We start from the raw sequence: 14,488 nt of genomic DNA on the forward strand, positions 1-14,488 counted from the left end.
CATGCGCTGCCCAGTCTTGACCTAAAAAGAGACAGACACGGCTGATCTTTGAACAGTGCTTTATTCAAATGTGTTTTCACAATATTTTGAACAATGCTTTATTTTAAAGTATTATTTGCAATGTTTTACACAATGCTTTATTTAAAAATGTTATTCACCATGCTTTAAGTGCTAATGCTGATACTAATGCATATTCCTGAAAGGCTGCAATATTTTACAACTGATGTGAGCACATGAAAGCAATGCTTTGTATTCATAAGTGCAGAGGGATTATGGTTACTGAAGTATAGTATTGGAACAAAGTATTATAATGCCTTGTAATTCTGGTCTTGAAGTGTGGTAATCTATATGGTTGTGCGATCCTGTACATGGAAGGGGGGGGGGGGACATTCTGTGTTTTTTGGCATCAAATAATAAATTTGACCCTTACAAATCACAGTATCACCCCACCCCCCCTCCATGTACAAAGGGTACTTTGTGAATTTCTGCATAGTATTAAGTACTGTGTCTGTAGAGAAAACAAAGACTGGGCAACCATTTATTGAATGTTAATGGGTACAAGCGAGTGGTCATTACTAGCCCACACCACCACACTTGAGTAGGCCTTGAACTGCTCTGCTTTCGCTACCCTCAGAGTCAAGTGCTACAGTGAGGCATTTTTTTCCCAGTGGAGGCTGGATGTGGGGCCACACAACTAATCGTTTGTTTCCTCACATAGAACATCTGTTCTTAGCAAGTGAATTTCACTCGACTTTTGGATTCTAATTGTACGCCAGCATTCAAGAAAGAACACATTTAACAAAATTCATAGCTTTCCTTTATTCCCATTTTTCATTCATTAGATTTGAATTTCTGCTTTGTTGGTTAACACAATAAAATATAAGCAGCAGCTTAGTTGGTGTTTCTGAGTATTGAATGTTTTTGGACAGCCCAAAAATAATTTAAATCCCTGCCAACAGAAATGTAAGATTGACGTAAGTGTAAATTGTGTAAATTGGCCCTTAAGTCAAAGAATTACAGATGAAAAAGTTGTCACTTCAACGATAATGCTTTTTGAGAAAACCATGAGTGAAATGCACAAATTCTCCATTGCTGAATTTGGAATGTGTTCTACTTTTCAGAAATGTATAGTTATCCAATATTTACCATTGTTTCACACTGTCTCCACCACAAATTATAAGGAGGCCTGGATATTTTTTGTGGAAAAATATGAAAGCTTAAGCACCAAACATTTAAAAACAACTCCGCACTTTAGTGGCAGGGGAAGAGGGCTACACTTGGAGATTTTGACACTCAGCAGATGAGGGGATAAAAGCAAAAACTAAAATATAGTAATCTAGATTCGCTTATAAAGTTAGAGGTGGCAAAATTAATGTAACCAATCTATCCTAACATAGAGGAAAGATTCAGAGGCATATAACCATTAAAGAATGAATGTGAAGTCATTTAATTCTACTAGTTTAATAAAAAGTTCTAAAAGATACGCAACATCTTTTTTTTAGCATATTGCTACCGGCATGAATAAGTACTAGTGATAAATTACAGTTACTGTCAACTGAGGTTTGTAGTCATAACATTTTTTAGTGCTAAAAAGTACTAGTATTAATAGTATTCTAAATAGTAATTTTTCATGCCTTTCTCCTATTTTCGAAATGAAATAAATACCAGGCTTAAGCAGTGATCCTATATCTTCAGTTCATAACGGAATTTTAATACTTAGGTGTTACTATAAAACCTTTTCAGATTTTCTGGTAAATTATTGCATCTATGCTGAATAAAGCTCTTAAACTTTATACATTTTCGTTTCCTTCTGTAGGTGGCATAGATCATGCTGTGTTAAATGAGTTACCTCCAGAGCTTGTGGAGGAAATTGAATCGAACATGCCACTTTGTGAACGTGTAAAAATGAACAAGCGAAAACGTACCACTGTTAATGAGAAGCCGAAGTATGCTGAGATCAGTTCTGATGAAGACAATGACAGTGAAGAAGCATTTGAATGTAAGTAGCATGCATTGCCTTGCTGATTTAAAGTGACTACGTTTTAGTTTTTCCTCCACATATTTCCACTCTGAAGTCCTACCAAAGTTGGTAGGCCATGTTGAGTTAAATAAAGCTTTACGGTGCCCTCTGCTCCCTCATTCTGTACGAGACGTCATATCCTGTAGGAAAAAAGCGTTCAGGAGCATCTGTCAACTGTGCTTGGATTTGAGCGTGGAGTTGGCAGATCAGGTACTGCATACAGAATGTTCACCAAGTGGATTTGGATTAGATTTTGCAATCGGGGAAAACATATAATGGAAATAATTGTGCTTGTTTTACTACGTCATGTAACACTTTATTCTGTTCTAAAATTTTATTGCCATTTAAATTAACACACCATAGTGCAAGGATTCATTAACCTTGCGAAATGCAATATATACAATACAGTGCAATAGAATAAATTTTATTACAAAACATAGATCATAATAGGAGTACAAGCATGGACCTTTACCACCCAGCATAGTATATTGCATATGATGAATCTAATGTACAAGCAACATACAGATAAAAATAGATGATATTAATGCTAAGTGTATATTATTGAAAGTCAATATATAAGTCTGAATATGTGTATTAAAGATTTCCTATACCAATATGGAATAAAAGTTCTATACTCTTGATATTTACCTATACAAGATCTATGCGTATTTAAATAAGATAAGTCTGTATCCCTTTATAAGGGTGGTTTCGTATAGTGTGATGTACACAAGATGTAGTAACACATTTTCTGAAGAAAACTAATAAATATAAAAAAGGGTGAAAGATCAATGACAGGAACATAGTAGGTAGTGCTCTGCAACAAGAAAACCCCATACTAATTGGAAGAGTTGGTGCAGTTCCGCAACCAGACAGGCTATAATTCCTTCTCAAGAGCAACAACCTTGTCCAAAGTAACCCAAATTACACAATAAATATGTGGAAATTACCTTTTTTTTAAATGTGAATTGATTGTGAGCCCTTCTTAGGAGGGGGACCCATGCCCACCATGTATAAGAAATGTGCTTGAAAGACTTCCATTCTGATAAAATGATCTTGACAACAATCGTTAAGAGCAGATACAGTAAAGGCATATCGGAGCTACGTAGGGTACTTAAATCTTTAGACACACACTGGCCTAATATCACTCTGGTGTATTCTAGAATTACTGGAGTATGGAAAATTGCTGATGATTGGACATGGTCCCAGTAGGGTGTGAGAAGTCAACAATGATCAAAACATATGCTGATGAGAGCAAGCTTCATCATTGCAATTCCAATATTTGTCATGGCGAAGTTTTAATTTATGTTGCTTAGTTTAAGTCCAGTGTAGAAGATTCATAAAGTATTTTCCTTGGAAAATAGCAGGACAAATTGTTTTTCAAGGCTAGAATTATTGATTTTTTTCCAGCTGTCATCTGAAATGTGAGCTAATGAATCAGTATCACAATGTTTGGACAATTTGACCAGACATAAGCCAGCTACCTAGGCTGCCTGGTAGGGAGGGAGAAACCGACTTATCAATTTTAGATAATTTGACTTTCAACTTTAAAAAAGTATCGAGACCAAGCACTGAAAGGTTGTGCTTTTAACCTAAAGTAGAAAAAGGTAGTGGGTAGTTATCCTCACCAAATAAATATTTAATTTGTGAAATGTGCTTGGATGCCCAAGATTCCGGTGAGAAATTAGCAGACTCAATTCTAGTCTTGGGGTTATACCAAAGAGCTGTTAGCATGGAGTTTAGCAAAGGTATCTACATGTGTTCATCCAATCTTTTAATAGCCCCTATAGTGCTGTAGAAGATTCTGTGATTAAGGAGCTTTAAATTAAGGCATTGTGATGATGGCTGAAAGATTAAATGGGGAGCACAAAGCAGACTCTATTTCCACCCATTGTGGAGTATTCAGGGGAGAAGGGGCACGCCCATAAAGCACCCTGAGCAGCCAGGAATGCTGATTGATGCAGCCTCCAGTTAGGTAAACTACAGCCCCCTAAAGAAATATCTTTCCTACATCCCCCTAAAGAAATATCTTTCCTACGAAATGTATGCGATTTGCACCCTCTTATCTCTCCATAAGAATTTAGAGGTTAATCTATCAATGTTTTGGAAAAAGGAGGTTGGCATATTAAAAGGGAGCAAAGCCGAAACAAAATTAACAATAGGATTAATCATTTTAAGAGTTTGGATTCTACACCACCACGAGATAAATTTAGGGGACCCCATATTCAGTAGATCTTTAATTTTAGAAATGGTCTGAATTTCCTTGAGGGCCAGAGTATCAGCTAATTCTTTACCAAACCAAATTCCCAAATATTTAATATGTTTTTGCTGCCGTTTAAGGCTGGGATCGCCCAAGTGGGCAGGGAAGAAAAACAGATTCAATGGAAATACTTGTGTCTTATGAGAATAGCCTGAGACCAGGAAAAACTTCAGAACAATCCCCAAAATACTAGATATTGTGCTCTCACTGTCCTCACTAAATATAAGAACATCATCCGCATACGCTGTAGTTTTGTACAGCTTGAACCCGAATTGTAATTCTTTAATCTCCTGGGACGGATTTCATAATTTGAGGAGAGGATTGATGGTGAGAAGAAACAATAATGGAGATAGAGGACAACCCTGCCTTGTTCCTTAATGAAGATTGAGGAAGTGTGAGAAAGTGGCTCTGTATATACTGTTCCCAAATAGGTACAGTGTGTACAGAGTCCACAGTCCCCAGAGGTTTGGCAGAGGTTAAAGTTAGATATAACCTTACTCTCTAAAGTGGTAGCTTGGTCGAGCAGTAAGGCAGTATCAGAGGACAGTGTAAAGCATTTGTTGTACACACTCAGTCAGCAAATGGTCTCACACACTCAACAACTGAACTCTAGGCCGATGGTTTGTATAAAAAATATATGGTTGTTTTATTTTAGAACCAACAAAAGGTATCAAAATATATTTTCTCAGAATGAGAGGCTTTAGTTAAATACTTTTGCAATATGGAATTGACTTTTGTAGGTAATAGTTACAGGTTGTTAAAATATGAAACATAATTTCAAACAATAATACATTGAGCTCAATGTGAATTTTAAGTTATTAGCAATAGATTACTTTCAGGATGACTTTTCTAATTCCAGGACTGGATCCTAGATTCAGTCCCGGGACAAGTCTTGGAAACAAGTGAGTAAATTCGTTTTAGTTACTGTTGTGATTTTTAGGCAATATCTTGCTATTTTAAAAGTTGACACTTAGAAGAAATTTCATAGAAAAACAGTTAATGATTCCCTATGGGAGAAAATTCAAGTTACAGTTAAAGTATGTTCTCGTTAGTTTTTGTAATCCAGGGCTGGGCTCCTAGGCTCAGTACTGGGACCTTTATCTAAAACAGGTAAGTAATTACGGTTTCACAGTTTGTACGATTTTTAAAGAATATTTGTAGTTTGCAAAAATCGACACTTAGAAGAAATTTCACAGGAAAACAGTCAATGATTTCCTATGTAAGAAAATTGGGTTATTGGTAAGTACGGTTGTGAGTACTTTTCAAGGTCAGTGCTGGGCACCAAGATCCAGCACTGGGATCTCTCCTAATAGCAGGTGAGTATTTCCGTTTTCGTTACTCGGGTGATTTTAGGTGAATATTTTAAGTTTTAGAAACTCCACACTAAGAAGAAATTTCAGAAGAAACCAGTCAATGTTACCCTATGGAAGAAAATTGGGTTATCGGTTTTTGGGTAAGTACTCGACTGGCAGAGTTAAGGTTCTGGGCACAGACTCGGTGGTCTCCCAGAGTCAGGTTGGTACAGTTGTTACACCCACAGCGGCAGGCAGGGGGGGCCTTGGTTGGTGGCTGCTGACTAGCAGGCCACGCGGCTGTGGGATCTGGGCTCCTGGTCACTTGCTCAGGGCAATTGGGGAAGTAGGTAGGAGTAGAGATTACACTGCCAGGGCCACTTGGGCGGCTAGGTGCAGGGTGCTTTTGAGCCTTCGGGCGCTCAATGGATTTCAATGGGAAAGCTCCAGGATGAACAAAGGCTGCAAGCTCGGGGACGAAGATTCTTCAGGTGCCACTACCACTTCGAGTGGTAAGTTGGGTAGTTGGAGGATAGGTAGGTACCCAGGAGTCGGGCACAGGGGGCCGCAGGGCGCCGGGTGCAGGGGTGCCTTTTGGTGTCGGGAAATCTTACCCTCTGTTGATCGTGGTTGGGGGGGGGGGGGTCCCTGGTTCTGAGGCTGCAGGCGTAGTCAGGAGCGTCATGGTGAGTCCTTGGGTGCTGGATATGGGGTCACAGTCACCGGGGGGACGTCCTCGGCGTCTTTGTTCACTCTGGCACAGGCCGGGCTTGGCGGGTGCAGTGTGTGCAGGGTTCGTGGTTCCGGGCTGCTGCCAGGGGTTAGAAACTTGCTTTGAGCAGAGCCACTGCTCATTGGGAGTCCCAGATGCTCAGAGTCACAAGGTAGCCAGGTCCTCCGGGGTTTGTGAGGTTGCTGGCCACAAGAGGTGCCGGGATTTAGCAGGAGCATGTTCGAGGATCGACAGGCCGGTAGGGCTAGGGCCAAAGCAGTTGGTGTCTTCCACTTCTTAGCAGCTGCACGGCAGGTCTCCTTTCTTCTTGCTCTTCTTTGCTTTTTTGGAATCTGGAATCTAAAGAAGGAAGGTTCAGGGTGCCCCTAAATACTAGATTTAGGAGCGTTGCAGGTAGGTAAAGGGCAGGGACCAATGGGTCCCTGCCCTGGATCACAAAACGGTTGAGGCAAATATAGGTATTCGTTAAACATGTATTCACAGAGTCAAAGTAAATATAAATTCAAAAGTCCACAAACAGATCCAAGATGTATTTCGGTTTTCATTATTTATTTTTCTTTCTTGTATTTTCCATATGACATTACATAGACACAACAGCCGACACGTGTTTCGTCCATCCGGACTTTCTCAAGGCTGTGAACAAATAGATACAAACATACCAATTACAAAACACATACAAATACTATTATATATTATTTTAATGATTAAAATTGCAAAACCAGCATTAAAAATCTCATTTTAAGAAGACTGATCAACATGAACTTATATTTTATCAATTTATACAGTCTTGACACTCGATCGTCATGAGGGGCTAGTGTCATCCTATTCGTTTAAAAAGGTTATATATTTGATGCCAAAATTTGGCATTGTAAGGTACAGAGCCACCACCAAATGAAACATCCTGATCTTATTGGGGTTCAAGTATAGCGCATATTTACATAGGGTCCCTGCCCTGGGGTGGGTACACCCCCTATCCTGCCACTCTCCTGTGGGAGGGGGCAGTAGCCTAGTCCTGATTGGGCAGGGCTTCCCATCTTCAAGATGGCAAGCGCCCGGAGATGTGCTTCACCTCGCCTCCCCCCACCTGAGGGGTGGGGTTGGCAGGCTGGCACATCCCCTGTCCTTACTTGGGGTTTCCGGCCAGTCTTCCCACCAGAGTGGGGGTCAGAAACGGTGGGGGCCAGTTTGCTGGGTACAGCAAGTGGCCAGAGGCGGCATGCCTTTGAAGCTTCCCCCTGCCCCTCCTGGGGGAGGAGACCTAGCACCTTGGGTGTGCATTGTTGCAAGCCCAGGAGAGCGGGGGATCTTTCAGTCCCTCTGATTGCAATCTATCTTCAATATCCTGATTCTTTTTTTTACCATATTCTTGATGATTTGTCCTCCAACGCATTTAAATGAAAACCAAAGAGTCAGAGTGGAAGAGACTGATGCCTCATTTTCTTTAAAACCAAGGCCATCTCATTCTTAATATCTGAAACATCAGACTCACTCTCCAAGATCTCTGAATTCAGCCGCCATATTTGAGGATCCAATTTATCTGGTCCACTGCAGCGTGATCGAGATAAGAATGGGATGTATCTTAGAGTCAAAAGTAGCATTGGGAAGCGAAGAGTCCACCAACAGGTAGTCTATGCAAGAAAAGCTAGAATGTGGGCAGTAATTTGTTTTAAATCCCTGCCTTTATGGGTTATGGAGTCTCCAAGCATCATGGGGGTGGTGTGTTGCACATAAATTAATCAACTGTTTATGAGCTCTAGGGTGCCTAAAAATAAAGGTTGAATGCTGGTCAAAAAGTGGATCCATTGGTAGATTAAAATCTCCTCCGAAAATCAATTGAGCTCCTTGTGGTGCATCAATAAGTTTTTTGAGAGAGAGCCAAAACTCTGGGTCATCATGTAGGAAGTTGGCTCTGTATATAGCATACCAAAGTAAGGTACAATGTGCAGAGAGAGGGTCCAGTGGATCTCCAAAGGCTTACAGAGGTTAAAGTAGATAATATCGTACTCTCCATGTGTGGTAGTGTGGGTGGGCAGTAAGGCTTTATCAGAGGGTACTGTTAAGCATTTATTATATACACTTGGGTAAGAAAGAAATGATGTCATACACTCGAAGACCAATTGTTTTGTATAAAAATATTTCTGTGTTGTATTTTTAGAACCTAACCAGACTTGGTGCAGGTAAATCAAATAGTACTTTTCTGGTTTAATACAGTCAAATGCAGTTGGCTTTGTTACAGGTAGATCAAATGTTCAGAAACAGTTGACATTAATTTTCAGTTACTTTGCGATTACTTTGCGATTACCTTTTCAGATTACCTTTTCAGATTACCTTTTCAGATTACCTTTTCAGATTACCTTTTCAGATTACCTTTTCAGATTACCTTTTCAGATTACCTTTTCAGATTACCTTTTCAGATTACCTTTTCAGATTACCTTTTCTACTCTGTATGTTATGCTTAGATATCACACTGGGGCATTTCCTAGATAAACGGTAAGTAAGTCTGTTTTTGTAAACACAGTTTTGCAGCGCGAATCATTTTCCGTATTCACATGCTGTGCATTATTCTGCCATCTGTTGGTTGGGTCCAGAATTGTCTGTCTTTTTTTTCTTCTTGTTTTGGTAGCCTTCGACCACCATCTGGTGCCAGGTACGTCCCCTGTGTGACGTCTGACGGTATCCAGGAGGTTGACGTGCGTGGTCGCCATCTTCAGATTCTTTTTTCTGCCTTTGGGTCTGGAAGCAAGACGGGAAGCTCTGAAAAAGTTTCGATTTTCCCCAAAAACGTCGAAAAACAAGATTGCTGAGAACTATCGATTATCGACATCGTAACCAGAGGCAGAAGCAGAGCTTCAGTTGAACACCAGAGGGCCACTCCGGTTCACAAATGGCGAGGTAGGGGTCATGGAAAATACCCCCTTCAAGTTCTGCCCCAAGTGCCACCACAAGTACGCTCTACGCGACACACACAACGTCTGCCCGAAGATCATCAGGACAAGGACTGTGAGGCCTGCGCAGCGTGCCTGCCAAAGAGACTGAGGACATGCCGAAATCAAAGACTGGCCCATTACGCCACAATGTCGTAGACAAAAAAGAAAACTTCTCTGAGAGACTTGGGTTTCTCCAGCTGCGAGGAATAACATGGAGCACCAAAGGAGTCGACGCACGAGGGATCGGACGTTGAGATCCTACGAGGGGACTCCGAAAAAATCCACACCAAGATGAAGGTAAAGGATCTGAAAAAAGAAGACTGAGAAGGTAAGACACCATAAACATCCGACGGAAGCGAAGAGCTACGAACATAAGGCGCACAAGGCAGCCCCGACGCAGAGCAAAAAGGCAATCAAGGGTCAGCCGCGATTAAAGGTACCCCACGGAACTCGCTGAAAACGCCGAAGCTAAGGTTCGACACCGAACCCGCAAATAAGGGCACAACACCGCCGAAGGTTAGTGTAGATGTCTGGGAGAAATGGAAATCTCCGATGCCAAGAGGACCCTGGAGGTTGAAAGGAAAAGACTCGCGGAGGAAATGGCAACGCTCCTACAAAAGAAGGCTTTTGACTGAAGGACTTTTGAATCCCAAAGACAAAGGCTGCCGTACCAGAGAATGTCGACGCCGAAGAGGCAGAAGACGCTGAGGAAGGTATCTTTGACTCAACTCCAACACCTGAGCCTCCAGGCGAAGAACCTGAGGAATACAGAGACCTACCTTAAGAAGAGGAAAACTCTGAAAATTTCAAGTATACGTGGAACGACCTCGACACCGAGAGCCCAGAAGAAGAAATTTGCTGTTACCGTTCGAAAGCTTCACCTCCAGATGACATAGTTTTCTATAATGACATTGTAAAAAGGGCAGCAAAGCAATTTGGTGTACCCTTAGAGGAGGAAAAAGGGGACGCATGTTTCTTGCTAGAAACCCTGACACCAGCTACTAAAGGAACACAATACCTTCCTATGCTGCCCAGTATACTGCATCAAGGCAAAGAAGCCTTCAAGAAACGAGCCTCACACAAGGGAGTTACCCCCAGAGCGGAGAGGTATAAACCCTCCTCAAAGGACCCTAAATATATCCAGGGAAGTACAGTGCCTGACTCCATTATTGCCACCACAGCCAGGATGAGAGCAAATGCAGTCTCCAACACCGGGCCTCCTCCAGAAAAAGAAAGTTAGAGAATGGATATGGTGAGGAGAAGGATGGAAAAGGGGGTCGCAACACAGTGGCCTATTGCTAACTCCAATGCCCTACTAAATAGATATGGCCAACAACAGTGGGATGAGATTAAGGAGTTTTTTAACAAACTCCCTGAGGAAGACAAGAAAAAGGCAAGATCTATTGTCCGGGAGGGGATGAACGTGTTAAACACATGTCTGAAGCCCGCTTTGGATGCAGCAGATACTGCTAGTAGGAAGATGTGCACAGGAGCCATCCTGAGAAGACATTCCTGGCTCAGAATCTCAGGTTTTAAGCAGGAAGTTCAAACCTCAATCAGTAATAGGCCATTCAATGGAGAAGCCCCGTTTGGCAAAAGAAGTAGATGAATCCCTTCAACAGATTAAGAAGGACAATGAAACAGCAAGGGCGATGGGGGCCCTGCAACAAAGAGGTTCCTTTAAAAGAGGGGGATTCAATAATAGAAAGCTCACAGATTGAGGCACCTTTGGTCAAGGACAACAGATGTCACAACAAACTCAAGGGCAGCACCCAAGTCAACAAATGGGTCAGCAGTCAAGCAATCAAGGCTGGTAACAACAACAGAAGCAGTCCTTTCGAGGAAGAGGAAATGGCAGAGGAAGAGGCCAATCTAGAGGAAGAGGAAATGGGTCTAACTGACTTAATCACAAAGGACCCACACAAGTCACTATACAGCAAAATGGAAGCGATGTACCACATAACATCACTATAAAGAGTAAGTGAACTGCAAGCGTTAACAATACAAGAACCCTACTTACAAATCCACAAGGATAAAGTAATCTTAAAAACTAACCCACAGTTCTTTCCAAAAGTGGTATCTAAGTATCACTTAAATCAAAACATTCTCCTGACGGTTTTCTTTAAAAACCCAAAGACTAAAGGAGAGAAGCCTCCATACCCTGGATGTAAGGAGGGCCTTATTGTATTTGCAAAAAACAGGTCAGGAAAACAAAATAGTTTGTCGCCTACGCACACACCAACACAGGTTCACCTGTCACAAAGGCAACTATTGAAAGATGGATAGTACAAGCCATCCAATTATGTTATACCAATGCCAAGAAAGAACTAACTATTCAACCAACCGCTCACTCCACTAGAAATAAAGGAGCAACTCTAGCCTTTATGGCCAGGGTACCCATAGACTCCAACTGCGCAGCAGCAACATGGACATCACCACACACTTTTACAAAACATTATTGTGTGGATATACAAATGAATAAGTAAGCTCAAATTGGACAAAGGGTGCTTCAACACCTGTTTGCAGGGTCTTCCTTTCACCACAGCCTCCAAGACACGGGAGAAACCGCTACATAATGCACAGCATGTGAATCCAGAATAGGATTCACGCTGCAAAATGAAATGGTTACTTACCAGTAGGAGTAGTTTTGCAGCTTGAAGAATTTTCTGGATTCACATGCGACCCACCCGGCCTTCTCTATAAGGGAAACAGGTGGGGTAAGCTAAAGACTACATCAGTATTCAATAACCATCTCAAGGATTACAAAAAAGAATAGGAACAGAAAAACAAATCCGAAGATGGCAACCACGCACGTCGACTTACAGGGTACTGTCTGACGTCACCCAGGGGATGTACCTGGCACCAAATGGTGGTCGACAGCGACCAAAACAAGAGAAAAAAACCCCAGACAATTCCAGAACCAACCCCTAGATGGCGGAATAATTCAGTCTGTGAATCCAGAAAATTCTTCAAGCTGCAAAACTACTCCTGCTGCTAAATAACCATTTTAGTTTCTTCGGTTCTCAAACAATTTCCAACTCCACACTTTGAACTTTTTTTCCTAGAAAAGCAGTCAATGCAATGCTATGGGAGGAAATGCAGTTATCGGTTTAAAGGTAAGTACTTGGTTGTGGGAGTTGGGTTTCTGGGGTTAGAACTTGGGTTTCCCCAGGGTCAAGGATGCACTCGAACACCTTCAACGTGTAAGAAAGTGCCCTGCTTTTTGCATGGTTGGGCCCGCTTTTTGACAAACTGTTGATGTACTTTGACCGAGTGTACCCTGGGTTCCTGCCAACCAGGCACCCAGGGCCTATGTTCTTTCCATAAACTGTATTAAAACAAAATCCAGTTGGCACTCTTTGGCCACATGTCAGTCCCTTGTAAGTTGTACCATAGGTACCAAGGGCACTGTGGCCAGGGAAGGCCTCTAAGGGCTGCAGCACTTAATGTGCCACCCTTAGAGGCCCTGTACCTTTACACACCTATACTGCCATGGCAGGGTATGTGCTTTGGTGCAGAACAAAGTGGAGTCGACATGGCACTCATCCGTGTGCCATGCCTACAACCCACTGCCCTGGCATAGGTCAGCCACCCCTCTAGCTGGATGCACCATACCAGTGGTGAGGGTACAGGTGCATGAGCCCTGTACCCCTACAGTGTCTAAAGCCAATTCTTAGACATTGTAAGTGCAGTAATGCCATTAAGCGTATATGGTGCTCGAAGTTTGTCATTATGAACTCCACAGCACCATCATGGCTTTACTGAACATGGGAAGTTTGGTATCTCTCTTCTCCGCACATTAAACCCAGGCTGATGCCAGTGTGGGATTTAAGGAAAAATGCACTCAGAGGGCATATTAGAGATGCCCCCTGAAAAAAGACCTAACACTCTTGTCCTGTCTGAGTGGCTACTCACCAGCTGCCACCACCAGACAGGTTTCTAGACCCCTGGGTCGAGAGCCTGCTGTTCTCGTAGGTCTGAAGCAATGCACTTCCTGGGCCTAAGTGCCAAACTGTACCCAGCCGCCGCTGCTGGTGTACTTTGCGTGCTAACTCGGATCCCCCTTTGCCCTGAGCCTAACACCAGGAGCTTTGCTCCCACAACCTTGTGGCTTGCTCTTGAGCAGCACCAAACAGAGGCCCCCTATTTCCTATTGGATAACATTGGGACTCTACACCCAGCCGCCCTAGTGTCCTTGAGGGTGTTCTGAGAGTGCATCCTCGACCCTAGGAGAACCTTGGTTCTAACCCCCAGAATATCAACTCCCACAAATAACTACTTGCCTGTAAATCGATAACTCCATTTCCTCACATAGGATTGCATTGACAGCTTTTCTTGAGAATTGTTTTAAGTGTGGAGTTGTTTTGTATAAAAACTTGAAAAACTGCAAATGTACAAAAAGTGAATTACTTGGCTTTTGTCTAGGAAATGTCCCAGTGTGATATCTAGGCACGTCACACTGATTAGCAAAAGTAATCGAAAAAGTTTTCCAAATACTGCCATGGCAGGGTACGTGTTTTGGTACAGAACAAAGTGGAGTCGACATGGCACACATCCCTGTGTGCCATGCCTACAAACCACTGCCCTGGCATAAGTCAGCCACCCCTCTAGCTGTATGCACTATACCAATGGCGAGGGTACAGGTGCATGAGCCCTGTACCCTTACAGTGTTCAAAGCCAATTCTTAGACATTGTAAGTGCAGTAATGCCATTAAGTGTATATGATGCTCGAAGTTTGTCATTATGAACCCCACAGCACCATAATGGCTTTACTGAACATGGGATGTTTGATATCAATCTTCTCAGCACATTAAACCCACACTGATGCCTGTGTAGAATTTAATGAAAAATGCACTCAGAGGGCATCTTAGAGATGCCCCCTGAAAAAAGACCTAACACTCTTGTCCTGGCTGAGTGGCTACTCACCCGCTGCCACCACCAGACCAGTTTCTGGACCCCTGGGTCGAGAGCCCGCTGCTCTCGGAGGTCAGAAGCAATGCACTTCCTGGGACTAAGTGCCAAGCCTCCTCCCCCAGGATGGGCAGGGTCCACGAAGGGGAAGCTTCAAAGGCCTGCTGCCTTTGTGAGCTACCCCAACCATTTGCCGCTTCCAGCAACTGGGCCCCACTGGTTCTGACCCCCACTTTGGGTGGGAGAATCGGCGGGAAAACCAAGTGAGGAAGGGAGGTGTGCCCACCTTTGCCAACCCCACACCTCAGGTGGGGGAGGTGAGGTGAAGCACAACTTTCAGTCCCAGCC

The 14,488-nt window shown here is 42.8% G+C and overlaps 1 protein-coding gene across 16 annotated transcripts in view; it reads left to right on the top strand.

The window, feature by feature from the left end:
• NIPBL (NIPBL cohesin loading factor) overlaps positions 1-14,488 on the top strand; it is a 1,722,939-nt gene that overhangs the window by 468,460 nt on the left and 1,239,991 nt on the right. For all 16 annotated transcript variants that reach the window (XM_085631078.1, XM_085631072.1, XM_085631074.1 and 13 more), the window contains one exon: positions 1,817-1,999. In XM_085631078.1, coding sequence (XP_085487204.1) covers positions 1,817-1,999 — 183 coding nt within the window. The remainder of the gene's footprint in view (positions 1-1,816; positions 2,000-14,488) is intronic.

The sequence above is a fragment of the Triturus cristatus genome, chromosome 2_1 (genome assembly GCF_964204655.1).
Source record: "Triturus cristatus chromosome 2_1, aTriCri1.1, whole genome shotgun sequence".
NCBI lineage: Eukaryota > Metazoa > Chordata > Amphibia > Caudata > Salamandridae > Triturus > Triturus cristatus.